Here is a 27,465-nt window from a genome sequence, read left to right on the forward strand (position 1 = left end):
GGGGATACTGATAAAGGAGTATGCGTCATACAATGATTTGGTTGCTTCAATTTCGAAGCAACTCGACATAGATTTAAGCTCAAAGTCAATTAAAATTGAATACAAAGTAGAAAAAAATTACACGCCAATAGAAATACACAACGACATGGGTTACACGGTGTATGTAGAGTTGAAAAAAAGAGAACAAAGAATTCAGGATGTATCCTTTGTGTATAACAATAATGGACAAAGAAGTTGTAGCTGGAGCCGGTAGTTTAATTCAAGGCGACCTTGTGCTCAAATACATAAGTGCTCAAATACTCTACGTATGCCGCGACATGCAACTCACAATCCCTGAAAATGTAGATTGACACAATTAAATAAAACTCATATTATTAGTATTATAAATGATACAATAATACAAAAAGAAATGAATTCATACATGCTCCCAACCATTTATTGAGGCACATTCGAAATAAAATCAACTGCAAAGGGATCAGTTTGTGCCTTGTCATTGTATGATGGTTTACGAGACCAATCTATTCCTTTCTTATCTATGTAGAAACCACTGATCGATAGATATAGAGGTACAAGCTTAGCAAGCTTATCTATCTCAGTGCGCACATAAGCACCATGGCCTGCTGATCGGTAGGAGTCATATACCTTGATACATCTCTCCTTAAATAAGACAACTGCCAATATCCAATGAAGTTTGTCCTTCAAGTTGACTGGTATCAAGACATTATCAACTGTATACCCTGATACATTAGCTAGCAATCTGTATCCCCTTATATATTCACATACAATATCTTCTTTCGCGGCTACACTTGCATTACTATCTGTATCACTATACTTGTCGAATATTTCGGCAACTCTTGTCTTGAATATACAATCAAGAGTTGTATATTTGAAGTTGGTGGTATGGTTGTACTTGCCCTTCTTCTTCAGGTGGTAGAAGATAACATCAATATGATGTATATAAAGTTGAATAAATAACATCAGTAAATGTTGAATACATGTGAAAGTCACTATAATAAATATTTATTAGTAAAATACAGATGAATACATGTATTTGAAATACATAATACATTTATAACTACAACAGTGAAAGTCACCTAAATACATCAAAATATATCTAAATACATCTAAAAACAAATAATGAAAGTTACTGTAATAAGTATTTATCAGTGTTGGAACTATTGAATACATATAAATACATTAAAATACAGAGAATTAAAAAACAATGTATATGGTAATAGTCGTTGTATTAGGACTAAAATACATATAAATACATCTACTGTTACCTTTTCGCTCAGTGTTTTCGAACTAATTCCTGTATCGACCTCTTTTCCCTTAACCCGTGAATCGTCACCCATGAGTTTCCTTCTCTTTTCTGCATCATGAAGTGTTGATTCTTTCAAAAATTTCTCAAATTGGGCTTGTTTCGATGTGTCATTGCGTATTTTTGTTCTCTTTTCCACAACTATATTTACTGTTAAACCTGCAAATACATGTTCCGCTTGAGTGATTTGTAAATCGAAAGATGCCCCTTCGAATTTGAGCGCTTTGGTTGGTATACCTTGGATAACCCTCTTGTAAGGAGTTGAATCAACCATTGGAGAAGAAAATTTGAGTTTTCTGTAAAAGCATAACACTAGTGATTGTTTTTAAAAAAATAGTACAGATATACAGAAGAATACAGGTGCCAACGAAAATCTAACAAGTTTAACACTTACCACAACCTTTTTGAGCAATCAATTTTGAAACTTGAGAGAGAGAAGCTTGATGAATCAGTTGATAATGGTGGTTGTATTTGTGGGGAATATACTAAGTTGGGAGAGAGATAGTGGAGAGAGAACGCGGGTTTAACAAAATTGTATACAATACCGGTGTTATTGGGAGAGAGAGAATAGAAAGTATGAGAGAGAAAAATATTTATTTCACAGCGTATTTAATGTCTTAACAGTAGGAAGTGACCATAAATACATAATTTGCTATAAAAACTAAAAGGTAGCTATAAAATATAATTTTATAAAAAATATATTTATTTATAATAAATAATGTGTAAAGGTTTGCTATAGGAGGTAAAAATTCCTTTATTATTCTCCCACATTCAAAAACTTTTCTTTTCTAATAACGATTACAACCAACAAACATATTTTTATGAATTTTATATGGGGAGGCATCAAAGGGTGGTACTACTGTAATTTGGGAACGCTTTGGGTCACTCATAAAAATTCTATACTCAATGCATGGAATACCAAAAGAATTCCAAATAGCCATAGCCTTAGAAGCGATATGGGCCTCTAAACATCTCGAACCTCAATTTGACTATTAAATAAAGACTTGTGCACGAACAATGACCAGAACTTCTCGAATATTTCATATGTTATTATTCATCCACTCTATAACAAATTCATGAGCTCTGTGACCGCTATTAGAATATAAGCTCATGAGGTAATAAAATATTTGAAGCATGGATATCCTACTACGAGGCCTTAGTAATATGTGAGCCAGTGTTTAAATTTTTCCGTCTAACTAAATTAAGTGAATTGCTTACGATATGAAAGATAGTACCAAGCCTTGTTAGTCTGGTAAAACTTATAAATAATTAAATAACATAGACAAAATTTATCAGTACGGTAAGACTAGTGAACAATTTAACAAAATAAGTTAAATTATGATTGAACCAAAGTTAAACACGAAGCAAGGCAATATTTTCCAATCCTACAAGAATTCTAAACAAATTTAACAAAATAACTAGAATGAAGATCGTAACAAATTGTGCCCCATCTGACATAACGTATGAACAAGGCAAGATTTGCCGATCCAACACGATTTGTGAACGATTTAACAAGTTAGGTCCAAAGCTAACCCAACATAACTTGTGAAGTGTAACTTTTCATTCTTCCGGTTTTGTAGCGCCGAGGCTATTTTGGCACAAATTTCTTAAACGGCTATAAAATGTAAATAATTTCTGACGCGCTCCCTTATTTCAAGCTTGGACCTTAACGGTTGGGCCAATACCCTTCGACTTATGTTCAAGTTGGGTGCCCATAGCACTAAAGTAAATTGATAAGATTATGGGCCACTAACTTCGGCCCATTTGATTAGGGTCCATTTAAAAAGACAGTGACGAATAACGACCACGTGGATGCTTCCCATTGGACAAATTTGTCCGATTGACGTATATTACATCAGACTAATAACCCATAAATTAGATTAGTGTCCATTTATTATTATTATAAAACATAAACATGAATTACGACTACTTGGATCAAAGCCAATTGGCCAAACTTGTTAGATTGACGGCGAAACAATTATAAACATTTCTTTTTTGAAACATTTATATATATCAATTTAACAACCTAGATTTTGTACATTAATTAAAAAAAATTGTTCTATAGAATACACAGAGCTGAGGAGTGAGCAATGAGGCGGTTGATTTTTATAGCAGTTTTGTTTGTCGTAATTGCAGAAATTGCAAATACACAACTTGTTGAAGTACCTGTAGCTAAGGAGGAGGGAGATGAATTGGGGGATATGGGTTTTAATTTCAAAGAGGAGGAGATTGATGGTGGTTTCTCTTCTTTAGATGGAATGTTACAATGGGCTATAGGTAAGTACTTCCCCTTCTCCTTTTTACTCTTTTGCCTTTAATTTTAAGCTCAAATTTGCTTTTTTTTTTTGGAGTCAGTGAACTAATTACTTTATTATCATTATCAGTTTGAGCATTTTTATCGAAACACGTAATTGTTTACTTGTTAAATCAGTATTGCATATCAACGACTTTTAATCAGCTAAGGCAAACGGGCTCTTAGTTGGGTTGGATATCTATTCAAAGTCAAATCAGTATTCAGATGATTCATTCGTAATTCAACAAGTAAAGCTAAATCCTAAGCTAGTTGGAGTGAGCTGCATAAATCCTCAATATCCATTTGACCCCATTTAGACCTATTGCATTCTAATAGTAAAAACTATCTTTTTATACAGATAAGTTGTAAAAATCTTGTGTTTACTATATATTGACCCATACGACATTATGATCAAATAGAATTGAAAGATAAATTTCTTATGTAATTGCTTTTATGATTATCCATGCTAAGAATTCGGTTTATTGTTTAAATTTACATAACACAGGCCATTCTGATCCTGGAGTACTAAAAGAAAGATCAGAAGTTTTTCAACGCATGTCTCCCGAGGAGCTAAAGGAGCGACAGACTGAAATAAAGGTGTGGTTAACATGCTTGTGATTCTTCCCTGGTGTCTTAGTGTTCTTGATACCTCTTCGTTTTGAAGTAATGTGTCTGCTATGAGCTTTTTCTTTTGTTCTTTTCATATGTGCATTATTCATGATTTATGTGATCCTAGGACCACACAATTTTATATGAGCCTCCCAATGGTGACCACTGTTTATGTAAATGATGAAATAAAAGCCAGTTTGATGGAAGAAAATGCATATAAATGTGGAAAACATTCAAGCTCATATTGTTATACTCGGAACCCAATTAAGGGACTCTAACATCTAATTTAAGCACGGTTTCTCATACTATTTGTTTGAACTCATTACAATTTATTCTTGCATTGCCATTTTGCGTTGGAATAATAAATGATGAAATAAAAGCCAATTTGATGGAAAAAAATGCTTATAAATGTGGAAAACATTCAAGCTCATAATGTTACTTGGAACCCAATTAAGGGTCTCTAGCATCTAACTTAAGCACGGTTTCTCATACTATTTGTTTGAACTCATTACCATTTATTCTTGCATTGCCATTTTGCGTTGGAATAAAGGAGGGGATTATATTAAGTAGTATGGGAAATTATCTTGTTTCTTCCCTGATTCCCTCAGTATAAGCTAATTACAACTAGGTTTTGAGGTTTTAGAATAGAAAAATAATAAAAGGTAGTTTTGTGCTATTGGCTCTAATATGGTATATATAGTTGACGAAGACCGATAATGTTGCCCTTCAGCCACCCTCCAATTTGCTTGCCACCTCTTGCAATTGTATTGAACACCAAAAGGTCCTTCATGTTAATATGCTTATGTTTTTCATTTGGTCTTATTTTGTTTCTGTTTTAGGAACTGGTGGAGAAGCTAAAAATGCCCTCAGATGCGCAGTTGATGCAGATTGCAGTTAATGATTTAGATAATTCATCACTGCCTCTGGAGCATCATCAGCGTGCTTTAGAGGAGCTGTTGGTACTTGTTGAGCATATTGATAATGCAATCGGTATGTTTAGTTCTCAGCACTTCTTTTATTACAGATGTTTAGTTTGCCTCTTTCAATCTTGGTTTTGTGCTGCTTCTTCCGACTAATATCAACTGCAGTATTTGATTAGCATCTATTTTTACATAGAAACAGTATTCCAAAGATAACAGGCTTCCGAGACCTTATAAGACTGTAATCAAGTCTTTGGAGGCTCGAACTAGCAGCTGCGTAATTAAGCACCGACTCTTAGGGAATGAACTAGCAGCCTTTCTTGACCTTGGTGTTATGAACTTCTAAATGATGTTTTATGTGTAATGTGTGATCATTTTAGTGCTATGAGGATTCATCAATAGTGTTCCTTTATACTGGCATCAACAGATTTCTCACCATTCTTCCCATTCATAGAAACCTTGGATGCACATGTATATTTTTCTTGATGCTTACATGGTTTTGTTTCCAGATCTGCATAAACTTGGAGGCTTCAGTGTACTTTTAAGAAAGCTTGATCATTTTGAACCACAAATTAGGACTGCTGCTGCATGGGTTCTTGGCAAAGCCAGTCAAAATAACCCAGTTGTTCAGAAGCAGGTATTGCGATAGGCATGTGTTTTTACAAGTTCACAGTATACAAAGTCTGGTCTTTGGTGCATCAATTTCTTCGTGGCTGTCATCTGTGCATTTTCTGTATTTATATTCGAAATTTATTGGCTGTTGGATTAATACTATGTCATAACTTTTGCATTCAGGTCCTGGAGCTTGGGGCATTGCCAATGCTGATGAAGATGATGAAATCTCACTCCACTGAAGAAGCATTAAAAGCCCTATTTGCTGTTTCAGCACTAATCAGAAATAATTTGATTGGCCAAGATATGTTTTATCAGGAAGCTGGACATACAATGCTTCAGGTGATCCAAGTGAAGATTGTGTCAAGCCATCATGCAAAACTAGTCTAATGCTGGCAGCCCATAATTATCTTTCTCTTTGTATGCAGGAGGTTCTTAGCAATTCAAAGCTGGATATCAGGTTGCATAAGAAATCACTGTTTCTTATTGCTGATTTGGCCGATGGTCAACTGGAGAATGAGAATACCGCGGCGGTACCCTTTTTCAGCAACCGGTTGTTACTGAAAGCCGTGGTTGATTCAATGGCGTCGAGTGATCTTGATCTCCTGGAAAAGGTTTGTGTAGTCTTTGATGTGAATGAGCATTAATTTCAAAATTAACATATTGTATAAACTTCAAAATGCCGGGTAGGTTTCATGTTAGGGCTGATCCTCGCCCTCGGCAATTTTGTCCCCTTTGTCAAGAGCAAGTGTTCTTGGTCTTTTTCTATATAAAGTCCACAGTTGGATCCATTATCGCGACAGTCATATACCTCCAAAGTTATAAACTGACATATCCTCCACAGGACCTTATTCTTTAACTAAACTAAATCACCTACCTTCAACTTTTGCAAATGGCTATATCAGTCTGTTGGACTGTTGGTTAGATGGGAGAAGTAATCAGTAAAAGAGATTTCTATCTCCAGGGTTGTTTTCATTGGGAATCATTCTTTTGGGTTAAATTCTTCTTCCGATAAGTTCAGGTCAAAGTCCAATCAGATGATAGTGGGTTCACTTCCGAAGAGGAAATTCTACTCTGATAGAAATTCAACTGTGATTTTCTTCGTAGGGAAAGTGTGGGTTGGTTATGCAGAAACTTATCAGAGGTAAACCTTAGTGGATACCAGTCAGCTGGGTGAGGAGGATATCTGTGGTCGTGATGGGGGCTCATTTTCATCTTTAATGGTGGAAAATATTCTTGTATTTTGGTGAAGGGTTAGGTGTAGACAAACAGAAATCATCTATTCATCTTTTGACTTTGTTAGGCAGGTCTTTCAAACAATATATATTTATGTCGATATACAACCTAAATGGGTGTTTGTGCATATAAAAACTTGTTTCATTTAAAGCTTGCTGGTGACATCTTTATCCTTTTATAAAGTATGCAAGGGGCTTGAGATGTAATCTATGTCTGATATTGTTAAATTGCAGGCTCTTTACGCAATTAAAAACATACTACTACTTAGATCGGCTGAAGTTCAAGTTTTCAAGGACTTCTGTAAATTGAACGAGGCACTTGAAAGGATGAGGCAACAGTTGCAGCAGTTTATGGTAGAAGACGACCTTAGAGAATACGCAACAGATTTGGAAGGTCTTCGAAGAGAAGTTGAGCTGACTTTCCTTCAAAAGCTGGATAAGGTGCGCAAAAAAATGAATTTACACTTATTTTCATTTGTACTTGGATCATTGCTAAAATGAAAATTGGCAGGTTACACAAGCTGCAAGATGATGATGTATTCTCATGGCAGTTTTTGGCTTGATCTGGGTTTTGAATTGTATGTTATTGTGTTCTGACTCGGTATGACATCTTCATGACACACCATTGGTTTAGCAGGACAGGAAAATTCTCACATGCGATTTTAGTATTACATAGGACTAACTGTTGAGTACATAGATCTGGATTTCGTTAATGGCGCATTGTATTGAATTTAAGCGTTATGAAAGCAGTTTTGGCGAATCATGAAACGCGGAACAAGTGAGAGTAACAATTTTACAGTTAACTGACACAATTGGTTGTTTCATTTGTCTGATGTAATTAACAAGAGTTACTGATTGATATGAACTATCGGAAACAACCTCTCTACCTTTCCAGAGTAGGGTTAAGGCATGCATATACATTACCCTCCCCAGACTCAACTTGTGGGATTTCACTAGGTTGTTATTGTTGTTGTTGATGATGAAGAACTAGTATTGGAATGGAATGGATCCGAATGCTGAAATTACTCTTACTGCTCCAGAAACTTGACCCTGCTATCTGGCACCCACCTATCACCCTTTTTAAATCTAATTTAGCTGAAGCCTCATTTTCCTATTTTTCTCCCCATGTATTTCCTATTTGCCATTGCATTTTCTTCTCAAATTGGAGGGCGGGCACCGTATATTGGATTAAATTTGAGACGAGTTTATCCCATGTTTGATTGAGATAAAATCGCATTATAACTAATTCCAGGATTAGTTATCTCTGGATTGTAGTGTTATTTTGGGAGGGTGGATAACAATCCCGAAATAATTAATTCTGGGATTACTTGTTTCACAACCAAACGACCCCTAAGGAATCGCAGTATTTCAATAGACAATAATACCATAATTCAATATGTATGGTGCCCCCCAAAAAACTTGCTCCATGTACAAGGAACATATGCACATTGAGATCTCAATATAGTATGATAACTACTACGATTCAATCTTAAACAAGTTGGGATCACTATTCTCCATGTATATTCATCTCAAGCCAACATTATACAAGCTCGAGTGAAGGAGGATAATTATAGTAAATTGACAACCAATATAAAGCTAGTCAATTCTTAATGAATCTCCGAAGTAATGTTTTTAAAATATAAAAGTTCACTATCTTTCCAGGAATTAATTGTTAAACATGATTCCTTTTTGTATAATTATAAATTAATATGTCAATTTCTAGATATTCAATGGAACAATAGCTAGAAATAACTACTACTACCCGGAAAATTGAGTGTTCACTCCAATAAGGACCATGGTCCCCTCACCATTGGCAATGCCTCCAAAAGGTCTCTTTTTAAAAAAAAAAAAATTAAATCCCTCTCAAATTAAAAGGATCTATAAAGTATTTACACTTCTCCTTCAACGTGACTCGAACTCAGAATTTAACGATCGTGAGCGTATGTGCTTTTGCCAACGGAACAAGCCTCACTTCTCCAAAAAGATTTTAACTTAAAGCATATGTGTGCGTGAACCTTTAAAAGTTGATTTTATGTAAATATTTATAAGGCCTATTTATAATGGCCCCACCGTTTACAATTCACGTGGTAGGTTCGAACTTCCATTGACATCCATTGCTTTCTTCCTTTCCCTCACCTACTCGTATGGCCTCGTTCCCAAAGATTTTAATGAAAAATAAACTTTTTTTGTTGATAATCAAAAAATAGTTTAAGTTATATATATTCTTTACACTGTTAGATCACTTTTACCGCACGTAACACGTCATCTCCGAAAAAATCCTCAAGGACTAGTGCATACAGTTTAAAACTTAATGAATAATATGTTTGTTCATTTATCGTTTTCCACTTAAACACATATCTTTTATTTGCAAAATAATTTTATCATGTAATGTGCGTGTTTACCCGACAAATCGGATATAGTTGAATTTATAAGTAGTTCTAAGGATATGTGATATATCCTAACATTAATCGTACGTAGAAGTGGAAATGTTTGGATTCTTGGCTATAGAAATGAGATATAAATTATTGAACTAGAAGAATGAGTATGTTGAGTAAAACAAACTTAAGAGATTTATTCTTCAATAAATAGTAGTAGCCTTTTCTTACAATGTGTCCGTCTCTTGTGCTTACAAGGATTCCCCTTTATAGTAGAGGGATATTACTTTATTTATAATAAAAAATATATAGTGGAGAACCTATGATAAATTGTCTCTTCCTTGAATCCTGCCAAGATTCTCTCCCCTAGTGCGGTTGCAACAACTCCTGTCTGCGATCTCGATACGGGCTCGAGCTCGGTATTGGATCGAGCTCTCGACCTTGAGTTCGAGTTCGACATTCAGGGGTGGGTGTCAATCGGTTTATGTATCTCCGACAACCTTCTCTTTGCCCTGCGGTTCGATTTGGTCATGGGCTTGATAATGATACCAAGCTGATTCCTCGATCGGTCTTGGAGCTCGAGGCTTGTATGTACTATCCTCGGAACTCGTCTTGAGCTCTCACTTTGATCGCTTACCATTCAAAAACGTATGGAGGCCGAAATCTATTTCGACCGAATACAGATAGTCCCCTCGTTTCTCAGGAAGAATGTGGTGAGAAGCGATATGATTTTCGACGATTCGATCAGGTTATAAGCTGACGTTTTCACTGGGCTCGATCGTGACGTATGTGATAGCTGTCCAGTTGATTTAGTCTTTCAAGATATTTAATGCACGTCAGACGGTGGTCGGCCACCGCTAATACTTAACCGCCACGGTATAAACCTATAAATAGCCCTTCCATTTATCATTTACCGCTTTTACATCTTCAATCTCCCAAATTTTCTTACTCTTTCTGCCTCTATTTCGCCGCTTGTAGAGCCACCTTCATCGGCGTTTGGCGCCATCAACCTTTCATCTTCCTTCGCTTTTCTTTCTCTTACATCAATGGCAAAAACTTCAAAAATTGTACCTCAGAAGGAGAAAGCTTCCTCTTCACGGTCGTCCGGCGACAAGGAGCCGGTGGAGCCGCCTCCCCATGAGTACGTTCCTGGCCCGTGTACTCTGAAGATCAATTTTAAGGTTGAAAATCCTTCGTCTGTTCCAGGTCGATGTGAGCATGTGCCGATGTACATGTGCTCGATAACAGAGGGCCATCTCGAGGCTCGAGGATGTGAGGAAAGACTTCAACTGGGGTTCCGAGGTTGTGTTGCAAATTCCCTCCCCTGAAGAGAGCGTCATCACTCATGTGGAGGGGTTTTAAAGTGTTTATACTTACCCCTTCACGTTGGGTCCCGTCGACCCAGTGATTATTGATTTTTGCCAAAGATATCAGGTCACCCTCGGTCCAATTCATCCTTCTCTATGGCGTATAGTAACCTTACTTCGCTTCTTCTCCAATAAGGTCGGGGGGGGGCTAGATTTTACCCTAAATCACCTCATACGATTGTATCGGCCTCAAATATTTCAAGGACTAATCAAGCTTCATCGTCAGGCATCGAAAGCTTTGATGTCGAGCATCGACGAAGACAAGGATCAGGGTTGGATGGGCCGTTATATTCGGGTGAGGACCCGTGACCTCATTCCGGAAGAGAAGATGCCGTTCCCCAAGGAATGGAATTTCGACCGTAAGTGGTTTCATAAGGCATTGCCACTTGGATGATGCAAGCGGTACCCGACCTCGAGGATTGGGTTCGGAAGTTAGCCTCGACTTCCTCTTATGCTGAACGCGCTTGGTGTGATTTGGCAAAAGGTAGATGGGAGGCCAAGCATCACAGTAAGGGTCACTTCTCGTGTTCTTCAAAATGTTTTTTATGCTCCATTCGTTACCGATTTCCTTTCATGCATGTGTAACCAATGATTCCGTTTTGAGGCCTTCGAGTGGTGAGGAAGGAACCAAGTCCCCGGTCCCAGAACCGGGGAAAGATAAGAAGCGAAAAGCTGTCTCTCGGTCAGAAGACCCCAAGCCAAAAACTCGAAGGGTCAGGAGGAAGGAAATCTCTCTTTCGACGGACTTGGTCCAACGACTGAGAGAAGAAGAAGAAGAAGAAAAATATGATTCCTCGGCTCTAGTGATCCGATCTGCGAAAGCTATCGAGGTCGCCAGACCTTCTGAGCCGATGACGGCTATACCAGTCGGGGTCGGTATGACATTGGGTCATTTGCCTTCTCTTCCGACCTTTTATGAGGAGGCGTTAAAGGAAGCTCGAGAATTGAAGACCCTCGATATGGGCGGAGGCTCTAGTGTAGGGAACCCTTTCGGGATTGCTTTACTGGAGTCGATGATGCCTCCGACATTAGTGACGCTTCTCCTCTCCTAGAAGAGGCCCAACGTTTCATTTCTCGGGTAATGATTTTACTGTGCTTGGTTTCTTCGTTCTTTTCTAAACTTGACTTGTATTTTTTCCCTACTGTGCAGGCCATTAGGAGGTTTCGAGTCGACCTCGGCCAGTGTGAGGTCGAGCTTCAGAAGGTCTCGGGGGAGAGAGATGCTCTACAACTTCTTTGAAGCCAAAAGAACGAGGCCAAAAAGGACCTCCAGGCAGATTTGGCTAAGGCTCGCGAAGAATAGGTCGAACTAGATAAGCATGTGAGCCTCGTTCTGTTAGAGTATGGGTTTGACCCAACTGTGGAAGCTAACCCTTCGTTATCTCAGCTGCAGCAAAAGGTTGAAAAGATTGGGTTGCTTCGGGAAGAAGTCGATCAAATCAAGGTCGAATGTAGCCGGTGGAAGGAGACTATCGACCGCTTGGCTGCAGAAAAAGAAACCATCTTGGCCAAATTATTATCGGCCGATGTTCAGCTTTGAAGCGTCAAGCAAAAGGGTCCGGCTCAGGCCAAGAGGATCGAGGAGCTTGAAACACGGCTTGCTGAGGCCAAGGCGGAGGTTGAGTCGTCGAAAGTCATGGCAGACAAGTCCATTGCCGTGTATCGGACTGATGTCGAGGCTGCTCAAATAGAGGCAAGAGAGGCGGCGGATACTACCGACACTCGAGCATATTGGGTTGCCGAACTTGCTAAGTGTCGGTCTCGGAGGGAGTCCCTCGAGGAGATACACGTTTAAGGTTTTGACCTTGCTGAAAAGATAAAAAGGGCTAAAGAGCTCGAAGCTGAAACTGAAGCCTTGTCTTCTGATGGCGATGATGATGGTGATGATGATGGTCGCAAGAGAGGGTCCGAATATGGGGGGGAGCCCGGTGGAGAAGAGACCGCTCTCGATGATAACCTAGAATCTTAGCCCTTAGCTTCTTCTATGTTACATTCATTTATGTAAACCACCCTTGTATATCTATACAAATATCTTTTTCTTTTACTGCCTTGCTTCGTGAAGATTCATGCCTTGCGGATGTTTTTATGAGAATTTAGGTGATTTCATCGAATGCGGCCTTCGTAGCCTTTATGGCCGAGTGAGTGTTCGCTTGAGCTCAAACTAAAAGTAGACCACAGGCTTACTGGTCGAGTGGGCGCTTGCCCGAACTCGAAAAATAAAAGTAGCCCACGGGTTTAGTAGTCGAGTGAACGTTTGAACTCGAAGCAAGATAGCCTTTAGGCTTTGGTAATTGAGTGAGTGATTGTTTCGAACTCGAACTCAACGTATATTAGACCGTAGACTTTTATGATCAAGTGAGTGATTGCTCGGACTAGAAGTAAAAATAACCCTTAGGTTTTGATAATTGAGTGAATGATTGTTTCGAACTCGAACTCAGAATATCTTAGCCCGTAGGCCTTTTATGACCGAGTGAGTGATTTCTCGAACTCGAAGTGAGATAGTCTTTAGGCTTTAATTTGAGTGAGTGATTGTTTCGAACTCGAACTCAGAATATCTTAGCCCGTATGCCTTTTATGACCGAGTGAGTGATTGCTCGAACTCGAAGTGAGATAGCCCTTAGGCTTTAATTTGAGTGAGTGATTATTTCGAACTCGAACTCATAATATCTTAGCCTGTAGGCCTTTTATGATCGCTTGTATAAAAAATCCCTTTGATAACGGTTGGCCTTTAAGCCTCTTTGAATCATGAAGCAGGAAAATCTTTTCAAAGTGTGAGATATTTGAAAATGAAGTTCTCCTTTATAAGTCATTACACATATGTTTGTATCTTGTGTCAGAGTTCGAGCGAAACTACGTGGGCATGGTTCGTTTTGACCATTTGGCCCTTACACTTTTCTCTATCGAGACCACGTTTGTCATGAATTTGATATGGAGCAACTTTCTTGTGTCGAACTTGATTTATTCGCTTGGTAGCCCCCCAGTATTCGAGGTTGATTATGAAGGAGCCTCGGATACTATTGATTTGTCCCCGAGTAGCACATAGTTGTTGTCTTATTAAAAACCTTGTCGGAAAAACCCATTTGGGATAAAAATCGAGCTTGAGGGAAAAAGAGTACAACGCGTGCTTTGAAAACAGAGGTCTTGATGTTTTTCGTCGAATTCCTGCAATGAGTTAGTGTCGAATGTATGGATATAGACGATAGGGGAGAGAATCATACCTTAATAGTAATATCGTTTGAGAAGCGATATGTTCCAATTGTTTGGTAACAGTTTTCCATCCATTGCTCCAAGTTTATAAGACCCTTTCCCGACTATATCGAGGGCTTGATAGGGTCCTTCCCAATTTGGGCCGAGCTTCCCTTCATTAGGATCTCGAGTGTTAATAGTGACCTTCCTTAGGATCAAGTCCCCGGCCTTGAAATGGCGGAGGTTGGTTATTCTGTTGTAGTACCTTTTGATTCGTTATTTTTGTGCAGCCATTCGAAACAGTGCCGCCTCTCGTTTTTTTATCTAATAATTCGAGTCTAGTATTCATTGCCTCGTAGTTCGATTCTTCCGATGTATGTCGGAACCTTGCGCTTGGTTCCCCGACTTCGACCGAAATTAGAGCTTCAGATCCATATACTAGGGGAAATGGGGTTGCTCATTTACTGGATTTAGATGTTGGGCAAAATTTCTCTCCACTTTCCTTTAGCTTCGTTCAATCTTTTCTTTATGTTTTGGATGATAATCTTGTTCGTTGATTCGGCCTGTCCGTTCCTGCTAGGATGATATGGTATAAACAGTATTCTTTTTATTTTATGGTCTTCGAGGAATTTAGTCACTTTATCGCCGATAAATAGTCTACCATTGTCGCATGTTATTTCTGCTGGTATCCCAAATCGACACACGATGTGGTCCCGGATGAAATCTATAACCTCTTTTTCTCTCCCCTTTTCGAACGCCTGTGCTTCAACCCATTTAGAGAAATAGTCAGTCATAAACATAATGAATTTAGCTTTACCTAGGGCTGATGGTAGAGGGCCGACGATATCCATTCCCCATTTCATGAATGGTCATGGAGAAATAACCGAATGAAGCTACTCTCCGGGTTGGTGGATCATCGGTGCAAAACTTTGAAATTTATCACATTTTCGAACGAACTCCTTAGTGTCCTTCTCCATGCTATCCAGTAGTAACCTACTTCGATGATTTTTTGAATTATTGGTTTGGTGCCGGAGTGGTTTCCATAAGTGCCTTCATTAACCTCTCGTAAAACATAATCGGTGTCTCCTGGTCCCAAACATACCGCTAGTGGTCCGTCAAATGTCCTTCTGTATAATGTTCCATCTTCAACCAGCGTGAATCGAGCAGCCTTGGTTCGTAGAACCCTCGATTCCTTAGGGTTCGATGGGAGTTTTCCGTTCTTTAAATATTCAATATACTTATTCCTCCAATCCCAGGTTAAGCTCGTGGAATTTATTTCGGCATGCCCATACTCGATTATAGATCTTGAGAGTTGAACGACAGTCCCCGAGTCGATCTTATCTTCCTCGACCGATGACCCCAAATTTGCGAGTGCGTCGGCCTCACAATTTTGTTCTCGAGGCACATGTTGTAGGATCCATTCTTTGAAACGGTGTATAGTTACCTATAATTTGTCCAAATACTTTTGCATCCTATCTTCTCGAACCTCAAAATTTTTGTTTACTTGGTTCACCACTAGTAAAGAGTCACATTTGGCTTCAATGACTTTTGCTCCCAAGCTTTAGCTAGCTCGAAACCTGCAATCATGGCCTCGTACTCGGCTTCATTGTTAGTTAATCTAGAGGTTTTGATAGATTGTCTAATAATGCCACATGTGGGAGGTTTCAGTACGATGCCAAGCCCGGACCCCTTTACATTTGAAGCACCATCTGTGTAGAGGGTCCAAACCCGACGACGTACCCGATTTTAACAAGAATTCTTTTTCAAATTTGGGTACGAGGGTTGGCGTGAAATCGGCCACGAAGTCCGCTAAAATTTGGGACTTGATGGTCGTACGGGGTTGATATTCGATATCGTACCTACTGAGTTCGATGACCCATTTGGCCAGTCGACCCGATAGTTCGGGCTTGTGCAAAATATTGCGAAGTGGGTAAGTGGTCAAAACGTATATGGGGTGACATTGAAAATATGGTTTTAACTTTCTAGAGTAGTGCAAGTGCTAATTTTTCTAAGTGAGGGTATCTAGCCTCTGATTCCCCTAAGGTCTGACTTACATAATAAACACTAAATTGTGTACCTTGCTCTTCTCGAATTAGGATGCCACTTACCGAGATTTTCGATACCGCCAAGTATAAGTACAGCTTCTCATCTGTCCTCGGAGTGTAAAGTAGTGGTGGGCTCGATAGGTACCGCTTCAATTGTTCTAGTGCCTGTTGGCATTCTGGGGTCCAGGCGAAATCGCTTTTCCTTTTGAGTAGGGAGAAGAATTTGTGACTTCGATCTGATGACCTCGAAATGAATCGGCCTAAGGCAGCTATCCGCCGGGTCAGCCTTTATACTACTTTCACGCTATCCACGATGGTGATGTCTTCGATGGCTTTAATTTTGTCGGGGTTGATCTCAATTCTCCGATTCGATACCGTAAAACCAAGGAACTTGCCCGATCCAACCCCGAAAGCACATTTCTCGGGGTTAAGCTTCATGTTGTATTCCCTTAAGATCTTGAACGTTTCCTGCAAATGAGTCAAATGGTCCTCTGCGCGCAGGGACTTAACTAGCATGTCATCAATGTAAACTTCCATTGACTTACCTATTTGTTCTTCTAATATTTTATTCACTAGGCGTTGGTAAGTAGCTCCTGCGTTTTTTAGCCCGAATGGAATTACATTATAGCAATAGGTTCCGTACTTGGTGATAAATGAAGTCTTTTCCTGGTCCTCCGGGTTCATTCGAATTTGATTGTACCCGAAGTAGGCATCGAGAAAAGTAAGGATCTCGTGGCCGGCTGTGGCATCAATCATGCGATCAATGTTAGGCAGTGGAAAAGAATCTTTGGGGCATGCTTGTTTAGATCTTTATAATCTATGCAAATTCTAAGTTTGTTCCCCTTTTTAGGGACTACAACTACGTTGTCTAGCCATTCAAGGTATTTTACCTCCCGAATTGATCCTATTTTGAGAAGTTTAATTACCTCATCCTTTACAAATGTGTGTTTTACCTCAGACTGAGGTCTTCTTTTTTGCTTCACCGGTTTGAACCTAGGGTCTAAGCTCAACTGGTGTGTTGTTATTGATGGTGGGATCCATGCCATATCTAAATGGGACCAAGCAAAATAGTCTATGTTATCAATAAGAAATTGAACGAGTTTTTCCTTGAGTTCGGGGGTCAATCCCGTTCCCAGGTATATCTTTTTCTCGGGAAGATATTTGATTAATATAACCTGCTCCAGTTCTTCGATCGTAGATTTGGTGGCGCCAGAATCGTCGGGGATTATGAAAGCTCGAGGTGTCAGAAACTCTTCCTCGTCATCCTCTATTTCCTGTTCCACTAGTTCGGTTGAGATTGGTGGCTGTGATTGCTATTTGGTTGCTCGTCTATCTTTAGTGCTCGATCTTTCCGAGACCGATAGCATTGGCATATGTGTTACCTCATCGACCGCAAATATTTCCTTCGCAGCATATTGCTCCCCGTATACTTTTTTCACGCCGTCCGACGTAGGAAATTTCATTACTTGGTGGAGGGTCGAAGGCACTGCCTTCATATTGTGGATCCAATGTCTTCCGAGTAGGGCATTGTACCTCATATCCCCTTCGATTACGTGGAATTTGGTATTTTGGATGGTTCCAGCTATATTCACTGGTAGAGTAATCTTCCCTTTAGTCGTTTCACTGGCCATATTGAAACCGTTCAAGACCCGAGCTGCGGGCATGACTTGATTCTGCAACCCAAGCTGCTCCACTACCCAAGATCGGATGATATTCGCAGAGCTACCAGGATCCACTAAAACACGCTTAACTTGAGCTTTATTTAATATGATAGAAATTACCAGAGCATCGTTGTGAGGTTGAGAGATGCCCTCGGCTTCTACAATTCCGAATGATAAAGTGCCCTCGGGTACATAACCTCGAGTTTGTTTTTCCCCTGTGGACGGTATCTTGCAGTACTTGAGCAAGGGGCCTTGCGGAGTATCAACTCCACCGATGACCATATGAATGATATGCAGAGGTTCCTCTTGTTTATCCTTTTTGCTGGTGTCCCTTTCTCTAAAGTGATTCCTGGCTCGGTCACTGAGGAACTCTCGAAGGTGGCCCTCATCGAATAGGCGGGCTACCTCCTCTCTTAATTGTCTGCAATCCTCGGTCCTGTGGACATGCGTGCCATGATACTTGCTTATCGAATTCAGGTTTCTTTGGGGAGGGTCAGTTTGCATGGGTCTGGGCCACCTAATATCTTTGATTCTTCCGATCGCCGATACAATACCCGATGCGTCGACGCTGAAATTGTACTCCGATAGCCGAGGTGCCTCTATAGGATCGCCATATTTCTCGAAGCCACTCTTGCTCATAAGCCCCCGAGAATTTTGGCCTCGATCACTCTTTTGATTGTTCCGAGCAGAATTGTGCGTTGAGCTATTGTTCATTCGATTTACGACGTATGGTTGATATCAGTCTCTATTCAACCTTCGTTATCTGTCGATATCCCTCTAGTTTTTAATAGTTTCCATGTTCTGGTGCATGGATCCGGAAGGAGCTCCCAACTGGTCGTCTTCGACCCTAATTTTTGACTGATATCGGTTGTGTACATCCGCCCAAGTCATTGTTGTATACTCGATCAAATTTTGCTTCAGCCGACGTGATGCTATTAAACTTTGAACTTTCAACCCTTGGGTGAAAGCTTGGACGGCCCAGTCGTGTGTGACCGGTAGCAACTCCATGCGTTCCATTTGAAATCGGGACACGAACTCCCTCAGCATTTCATTACCGCTTTGCTTTACTTTGAAGAGGTCCGATTTCCTTGTTGCAACCTTTATGGCACCAGCATGTGCCTTTACAAACGAATCCGCTAACATAGCGAAAGAATCGATAGAATTTGGGAGCAAATTATGATACCAAATCATCGCTCCCTTCGAGAGGGTCTCTCCTAATTTCTCCAATAACATGGATTCAATCTCGTTGTCTTCCAAATCGTTACTCTTGATGGCATACGTGTAAGAGGTGACGTGTTCGTTGGGATCAGTCGTACCACTATATTTGGGAATTTCTGGCATACAGAATTTTTTGGTGATTGGTTTTGGGGTTGCACTCGAGGGAAAAGGCTTTTGGATGAATTTCTTCGAATCCAGCCCTTTTATCATTGGTGGAGCTCCCGAGATCTGATCGACCCTGGAATTATACGTTTTTACTTTTTATCGTTGGTTTCGACTCGTTTTGTGAGTTCCTCGAGTAATTTGGTAATTTCGGGAGTAGTCCCCGATTCTTGCTCGTTTGACTTCACTATGACTGGCTCCGTTCTATGGGTGATTTTTCGAAGCGGATCGGGCTCCGGCGTGCTTTGTACCTGAGTTTGGCTCCGTAACTAAGCTATCGCTATTTGCTGGGCTTGTAACATTTTGAAGATCATCCATAAGCTGACTTCGATCTCCTCCACGTTATGGGCATCTGGAGCTACGGATCGAGTACCGCCTTGAATGCTCTTTTCCGGTTCAGAACGTTGATTCGCCTCAAGAGCCACTTGTGAATTGACATCTAGTGGTACTCCGACTCGGATTTTAGGTACTTCAACTCGAGCTTCAGTGACATCGTTAAGTGGCCTTCCGGCCCTGGGTATCAAGTTGTTGGTTTCATCCTGAATGTCGGCTTCGTGGTCGATAGGTAAAGCCATGAATCGAGGGTTTGCCATTACTGATTCAGAGTTGTAAACTGGTGCGTATTGTGGATTTGTATCAAATAACCACTGTTATCCTTAGACCACGGTGAGCGCCAAACTGTTTACCCGAAAAATAAGATATAGTTGAATTTATAAGTAGTTCTAAGGATATGTGATATAGCCTGACATAAATCGTTCGTAGAAGTGGAAATGTTTGGATTCTTGGTTATATAAATGAGATATAAATTATTGAACTAGAAGAATGAGTATGCTGAGTAAAACAAGCTTAAGAGATTTATTCTTCAATAAATAATAGTAGTCTTTTCTTACAATGTGTCCGCCTCTTGTGCTTACAAAGATTCCCCTTTATAGTAGATGGATCTTACTTTATTTATAATAAAAAATATATAGTGGAGAACCCACGATGAATTGTCTCTTTCTCGAATCTAGTCAAGATTCTCTCCCTTAGTACGGTTGCAACGGCTCCTGTCTGCGAGCTCGATATGGGCTCGAGCTCTGTATTGGATCGAGCCCTCGGCCTTGAGTTCGAGTTCGACATTCGGGGTGGGTGTCAATCGGTTTGTGCATCTCCGACAACCTTCTCTTTACCCTGCGGTTCGATTTGGTCATGGGCTTGATAATGATACCGAGCCGATTCCTCGATCGGTCTTGGAGCTCGAGGCTTGTATGTACTATCCTCGGAACTCGTCTCGAGCTCTCACTTCGATCTCTTACCATTCGAAAACGTACGGATACCGAAATCTATTTCAACCATATAAAGTGCGTCTAACCTACAAATTACGTGCATTGCGTATAAATGGTCGTGATTATTATGATTATATATTTTTATGAAAACCAAACACCACAATAGAATACAAGAAGTAAGTTATATAAGATTAGTGTAAAAGTAATATAAGTAATAAAAACATTAAGTTAATAATAAAAACATTAAGTTATATACACTGCAATATAGAATAACAATAATAAATAATTTAAGTTATATGCATGATATTTTAAATATTTTTACGATAATAATTAATTTTAACTTGTGATAGCTGATTAATTATTATTTTATATCAAAAATGATGATTATAAAATTAGTCATAAGTAGTACTTAAAATAAGTAAAGCAATCCAAACATGGCTTTAAATTAGAAGTCCACTCGCACAACTTTGAAGCAACGTTTACTTTTCCTCGACGAAAAAAAAGGAACTCAAAATGCTTGCGCATTGCACAAAGTCCACCTTCCCATCGGCGGAAGCTTACCTAACAACTCTGCGGTTCCCAAATCCACGGCGGAGACCGGCGGCGGAACTTCATTTTAGTGCGCTCAACAATTTTCCTACTAGGGTATCGAAACTGCAAGTTAAGGCTTTGGACCGTAACAACAACAACAACAGCGCCGGGGACGGCGGCTCTAGTAAGAACGCCGTTTCATCGTCTTCGAATACGAACTACGTGGTGCCGTTAGATAAGTCTTCATCCTCTTGCATTACTCGTCCTTTAGCTGAGATCTTACGTGACCTCAACAAGAGAATTCCTGATAACATCATTAAAGCTGATGATGGTGATGATCATTCCACCTTCATCCCCTGGTAGTAATTTCATTTCTCTCTCTTTTTATGTGTAGCTTTTTGGTTTTTGATTTTTGATTGCTGATTTTTGCAAACACATTTTTAGATTTGTTTTTGGTTTAAGAAATTGTGATTTACATGATTTTTATATGGTAGTTTCTAAATGAGTTTTTATGTACACCATAAGGAATTTTTACACCATTTCACTTTTACCTGTTGTAGCAGGCTTTCTATCCGATTTTAAAGATTACAAATTCCATATCTCAAGGAAGCTTACTCGTAGATATCTTTTGGTGACCTAACAGTGTAAAAATTACTTTACATAGATGGTGTATATAACTTACACTTTCCAAATATGTACTCCTTCCATCACAATTTATGTGTGATTGTTTGATTAAGCACGGAGTTTAAGAACCATACTTTTGAAACTTTGTGGTTTTAAACAAGCCATAGACATTTGTTTGTCTATAAATCGATGTTATTAGGGGCAAAATTGAAAGCTCAAATTTATATTGTTTCTAAATATAGAAAGGTGTCATTATACTAATTGAAAATGAAAGTGTGACACATAAATTGGGACTGAGCAATTATCTAAAAATTAAGAATTCACACGAATCGTATCAGTCTTTTCTGAATGGAGGAAAGGAGTATTTAGTTTAAGCCTGTGTTAGTGATAAGTCAGCTGCCATGATTTCTTTTCTTGACCAGATAATGATGAAATTGTTATTCTTTAGGTACCACGCGAACCGGATGTTGAGCTTCTATGCTCCAGGTGCGGTAGCATTTTTGTTTAATTCTTCTATTATTTTATTGTTGTTGTTGTTATTTTTGTTGTTGTATGGAGTATAATTTATGGTTGTCTTATTAGTTGTATCATCAGTGAAATAGGATGGAGAAAGTGTGTAACTTGGTCATGCAGATGACATTTGCAATATTTTTTTTTGACAACCAAGAAATCCCCTAGGGTTAGTGGCGCACGGTTGGAAAGTCGGTGGATAATGTGCTGCCCCTCTACCCTTCTTCACTTAAAACCAAGCTTTTGTCCGTGGCATGTTTCCAACCCGTGATGTGCGTCTAACCCACACATTACAAGCTAAGCTCTTACCACCACACAAAAGCCTTGGGAGCGAGATTTGCAATATTTTTCTTTTGCCAATATTAATGGAAAAGTTTTGACATGAAATTTGGTGGAAAGGCTCTAATTATTTTGTGTGTCTGTGGTTTGCAAATAAATGCCGAGGGTCTATTGGAAACAACCTCTCTATCTTGACCAGGTAGGGGTAAGATCTGCCTACACACTACCCTCCCCAGACCCCACTTGTGGGAATATACTGGGTATGTTGTTGTTTGTAGTTTGCAAATAAATAGATTCTGTAATAAAGGAATTGAGATATTCTGAAGATGGTGGTTAAGGACCAGAAGTATCAATTCTTTGAGCATGGAAAAGAGAAGTGGATTTAGTAGAGTACTACAGTAGAGAAAGGGTTTCTGTCATGTCTAAGATGCTTACCTGTTGCATTTGTTCATGTTGACTCCTCTCCTGGATTGACAGCATCTTAAAACTTGAATTGGAACATTTGTAGAAATTGCACTTCTCAACCTTAGAGACCTCTTCTTTTCTTTTCTTATTCTCTTTTTGTTGAAAGATGGCCTTCAGAAATTTCATTTACTTAAATTCTTCCACACGGCTACTTGTTTTTCTATATCTCCATAAGAAGATAATAAAACAAATAAAATAAGACTAATTCATTGTGCATCTTCATACCTGCAACAGGAGTAGCTTCCAAAGCTTTGACATTTTTCACAACCCAACTCAATGAGCTTCCTAGTATTCTGTTTCATGGTTCCTTCTCCAGTTCTGTATTCCTTTCCCACAGCATGACTGCTACCTTCAGTTTTGCCAAACCTTTGGCGAATTTAGGATCAGGGGCTTAGATGTTATCGCTCTTGAACTTATTCCTTCAATCTATGATAGTAACTTCCTCTGAAAAGCTTGTTTTGTCAAGGTTTGTTATTAACTGTTGATTGTATGCTGTAGAATGTCTTTTTCTGGAGTTGAAGCTAAAACTACTGGTTTTAATTAACAAAAAGTCACAAAGATCATATTGTTATGTCTTGGTTCGCACTTCTGATTACTCTCCAAATCCTCTTGCTTTTTAAATAGTTTAAGTTTCTGCAGATTTTCTTCAGTCAAAACAACTTTTGGCTAAACTGAACATATCCTGTATCTTGCAATCTTTAGTGCTTTTCAAAATTATGATACAGTAGTGTGGCTATCTTCATTTCATTTTAAACTCTAATATTGAGATCAAACTTCTTATCTCTCTGGGCACATGAGCTTGGACTAGATATAAAATTGTAGCTCTAATCTCCACACACCCCTCCCTCCCCTCTTAAAAAAGAAGAAGATAGAGAACATTTATTTGATGCAAAATACAAAGCCGAGAAGGTTCTGAGAGTATTACTGGTTGGAAGGGCATCCAAATTCGCAGCTAAACTAGCATCTAGATAAACTTCACCCTTAGACGTTATTTTAATCTTCTAGATGAATTGGGAAATATGGGATATTCGATTGGACAACAAGCAATCTTGAAATTCTTATCTACCAATATTTCATTAGAAACACCTAGAGTTGCACCCAAGGGCTAAGGGTATGGCGTAGTAGTCAATAAAGTGGGAGGAGAACTATAAAGTCTCGTGTTCTAATTCCAGTGGAGTCCCGTCTGCATCAGCCTTGGTGGGCGAGTTACCCGATATTTGTGCTGGTGGAAAGTAGCAAGTACCAGGTGGAATAGTCAGGTTGCATGCAAGCTAGCTCTTGTAACTACTATGACACATATTACCTTTTTCTTATAACATATATTCGGCAGATTTCAGCAGAATGGTTTATTTGTTTTGTAGCTAGCTTTATATTCCGTGAATTGTACTGGAAAATGCGAAAAAAAATATGTAGAATTGACCTCAATGTGGCATATCTGGCAACTGGTGTATACACTGAAAAATTGATTTTGATATTAATATGTGTGACAGTTAGATTTCTTTTAACAGGCTGGTGTGGAGAAGTGAGAGATGTTATTTTCTCAGATAATGGAAGTGTAACAGTTGTTTATCGTGTCACTATACGAGGATCAGATGGAGAGGTATGATAATTCTTCCAAACAAGTGCTCTTCTTTTTTTCCTTTTCCCATTTTCCATTTTTTTCCAACTTTACCATCTCTGGATATGCTGCTATACACTTGAGTATCACCAGCTAAGAGGCTTGATCAATGAATTGATTACAAGTCTCACAAATCATATAAAGGAAATAGTTGTGTAGCCAATACGGCCTTGCTTACTTCTGTTGCTCCTACCTGAAATGTCCATTCTTTATCTTTCCTTTATTGCAATTCATTTTGATTGCCAATTGATGGAGTGGTATAGTAATTGAGAACAAGATATGTAAAACTTATGTCCCGCTCAAACTAAAACCTAAAGTACAAAATCATTCCCATTAGGATTTGTAAAACTAGTAAGTGGAGTAATATAATTAAACAACGGGAGTTGAGATGTATTAGGTCAAAGCTAAATAAAAAGAAAAGTATTACGCTATTAACAACCTCGAAAGGTCTTTTGATAGACTAAAGGGGGGATGGACTTCACCTACATTTTATAGTCAATATATCTATCAATACTAGTTTGAAGTAGTAACTTCCATGAGATAGAATCTTAATGTCCTTTCAGGTAGAATTGAGTCAGTTGACTGCCTTGAATAGAATTTTTTAACGTAAATTTTGATTAGTCTTCAAGTTGCATATGTATCTGTGGAATTCGTGTCAGTTAATCCTCTCTTGGTTGAGATTTTAACTGACCACGCGAATATCCTAAGGCCCCTTTTGATTGGCTAATTCTATTTATGGGAGGCCTTATACTTTATAGTTAGCTTCAGTGTTGGGGTCACATTCAAGAACCAATTTATTCAGAAATTTATAGATAGCTTCTTTTTTCGAAACTTCACTTTGCTAAACACATAAAAAGCATTACAGTCAATAAGGCACACTCTTCTTGAAAAATAAATGTTCAAAACTTATCAAAACAAAAATTTAAGTCGTAAGTATTGAGTCCATTTATCCCTAACATAAAAAGATTCTTCCACACTAGCATTTAACAAACTAAAGAGAAATTAAAAAGATGTCTCCATACTAAATACAAGAAGAGAACTAGAAGGAAGAATTCGAGTTCTACTTTTTTAACTCAGCTATTCTTCTCTTGGCCATCTTCTCCTTCTCTTGGTTTTGTTCCTCAAGATTTTCTCTCTTTTCTTTGAAGGTTTCAGCGGCCTTCCGCGATTCATTGATTTGCTAACCCTTTAGTGCTCTATTTATTGCGTAAAGAATTGAGATCCTTCCAAAATTATAGACCTTTACCGGGCAGACGTAGGTTTCCAGCGCCGTGATGCTGTCTCTTCCAAACTACCTTACCACCTTCTTCGTTTGGTGTGGCAGTGCCCACTCTCTGCCACGTCTGCTCTGAATTCAGCTTGTTGCCTTACCACCTTCATCGTTATTTCTTTGTCTGAAAAATATATATAAGACGAAACTCTTTGTTATGGTAATTGGTTATCAAGTTGTACACAAACAATTGATCTTGCTAAACTTTTGGAAAAATGTGCAACCTTGGTCTAGGTTCGTGTGCTCTCCAATTTTCATTTGTATGCTTTTCAATTTAGCACCTAAAGCTTCAAGTTTTAATAAACATTTATGCTGTTGAATTCGTCTTACAGTAGTCGCATTGGTTTCTCCTTTTTTTCATTACTTTTTATACTAATGTGATAAATTATTGTAGGCACACCGCGAATCAACTGGGACAGTATCACCAGGCAATGGTCCTAGCACAGATCTGGTTGCTGCTGCTGAGGAGATGGCATTTTGCAGAGCATGTGCTCGTTTTGGGCTTGGCTTATATCTGTATCATTAAAATAGTCGAGTAGATGCTACAAACTGGACAATTTTGAAAATGCTATTGAAGGTCCTTGTACACAGAACAAGAATCATGTAATATCTATTCCGCGGATGATGTAAAAATATTATTCATGAGGATGGTTATATGCACTGTGAAAGTATGAAAATATGGTCATGGACAATGAGGCATCAAAAAATATTTAAAAAAATAGTAAATATACAAAAGAGATATCAGATACCATCTGCTGCTTTATGTTTAACGTATTCTCTCCTGTTGTTCAACAGGATTGTATTGTGTATATTTGTTAGATTGTAAGGCCTCAGTAAATGGTACTACAACATATTATTTCTTCAGCATAACAATGTTATAGAACTTATGATGAGGCAATAATGTGAAAGGAGTGGTTTAAGGTTTATAAGATCACTAATTGTTTCGAGGGGAAGGATCTGAATTCTATCTAATAGTGGTTCCTGATTAAGGTAGCAGAGATGAGGATGTTGGCCAGTCAAGATCGCTCATGTACAGAAGATGAAGATAGCGAATATGAGGATGTTGAGATGGATGTGCGGTCACACCATGTTAGATAGGATCAGAAATGAGGTTATTCGCGACAAGGTGGGTGTGGCCCCTATTGAGGATAAGATGCAGGAAGCGCGACTTAGGTGGTTTGGTCATGTGAGGAGGAGGAGCACAGACGCCCCAGTGAGGAAGTGTGAGATGTGGATATTGGAGGGCCTACGGAGAGGTAGAGGTAGGCCAAAGAAGAAGTGGTGAGAGGTGATTAAGCAAGACATGGCGCAACTTCAGCTGACCGGGGACATGACCCTTGATAGGAATGTATGAAGGTCGAGGATTAGGGTAGTAGAGTAGGTACTCTAGAGTGTTCATAACAGTAGTATTGGTACGCAATCTTGCTTTTTGTTGGTAGTAGGTTTTTATGACTAACCGTTGTTTCTTTCATTGTTGATCACATTACTGTCTTGTTGTTTTTATTCTGTTTTTATATTGCTTTTTGGTACTGTCCCTCCTTGTCTATATTTTCATTAATGTGGTGCTTATGCTTTCTTGAGTCGAGGGTCTATTGGAATTTGGAAACAACCTCTCTATCCTCACAAGGTAGGGATAAGGTCTGCGTACACACTACCCTCCCGTTCCTGATTAATTAAACCTATGTTTCCATCACTAGATTGTTATAATCATCATATCACAATCTTGAATACCACACCACAATGTTTTACAATAGTTATTTTATTCTACTTTATTACTTCTACGTTGGAAACCAAAGCACACTTGTTAGAATTAGAAGAAAAAAGGAAATGATGTGAAATATGCCAAACAAAGTGAAACATTGACAACATACACTTCCCCAAAATAGCTGGCTACATGGA

At 38.9% G+C, this 27,465-nt stretch overlaps 2 protein-coding genes across 2 annotated transcripts; both read left to right on the forward strand.

Moving 5' to 3' along the window:
* Window positions 1-3,225: 3,225 nt before the first annotated feature.
* On the forward strand, window positions 3,226-7,758 carry LOC107808212 (hsp70 nucleotide exchange factor FES1). Its single transcript, XM_016632705.2, has 8 exons — window positions 3,226-3,598; window positions 4,120-4,211; window positions 5,063-5,213; window positions 5,653-5,780; window positions 5,939-6,097; window positions 6,184-6,369; window positions 7,225-7,431; window positions 7,502-7,758. The coding sequence occupies exons 1-8, from the start codon at window positions 3,412-3,414 to the stop codon at window positions 7,520-7,522; spliced, it is 1,131 nt and encodes a 376-aa protein (XP_016488191.1). The 5' UTR covers window positions 3,226-3,411; the 3' UTR covers window positions 7,523-7,758.
* A 12,953-nt stretch (window positions 7,759-20,711) lies between these two features.
* LOC107808210 (DNA repair RAD52-like protein 2, chloroplastic) lies at window positions 20,712-26,243 on the forward strand. Its single transcript, XM_016632702.2, has 4 exons — window positions 20,712-21,159; window positions 21,873-21,910; window positions 24,187-24,278; window positions 25,961-26,243. Exons 1-4 carry the CDS (start codon window positions 20,783-20,785, stop codon window positions 26,090-26,092), a joined length of 639 nt encoding a protein of 212 aa, XP_016488188.1. The 5' UTR covers window positions 20,712-20,782; the 3' UTR covers window positions 26,093-26,243.
* The last annotated feature ends 1,222 nt before the right edge of the window (window positions 26,244-27,465 follow it).

Source organism: Nicotiana tabacum, chromosome 23 (assembly GCF_000715075.1).
Source record: "Nicotiana tabacum cultivar K326 chromosome 23, ASM71507v2, whole genome shotgun sequence".
Taxonomy (NCBI): Eukaryota; Viridiplantae; Streptophyta; class Magnoliopsida; order Solanales; family Solanaceae; genus Nicotiana; species Nicotiana tabacum.

Coding starts and splice junctions, on each gene's coding strand:
- LOC107808210 (XM_016632702.2), top strand. CDS start 20,783: ATGCTTGCGCATTGCACAAAGTCCACCTTCCCATCGGCGGAAGCTTAC. Junction 21,911..24,186: donor GTTGAGCTTCTATGCTCCAG/GTGCGGTAGCAT, acceptor TTCTTTTAACAG/GCTGGTGTGGAGAAGTGAGA. Junction 24,279..25,960: donor TACGAGGATCAGATGGAGAG/GTATGATAATTC, acceptor AAATTATTGTAG/GCACACCGCGAATCAACTGG.
- LOC107808212 (XM_016632705.2), top strand. CDS start 3,412: ATGAGGCGGTTGATTTTTATAGCAGTTTTGTTTGTCGTAATTGCAGAA. Junction 5,214..5,652: donor GCATATTGATAATGCAATCG/GTATGTTTAGTT, acceptor TTTTGTTTCCAG/ATCTGCATAAACTTGGAGGC. Junction 7,432..7,501: donor TCCTTCAAAAGCTGGATAAG/GTGCGCAAAAAA, acceptor GAAAATTGGCAG/GTTACACAAGCTGCAAGATG.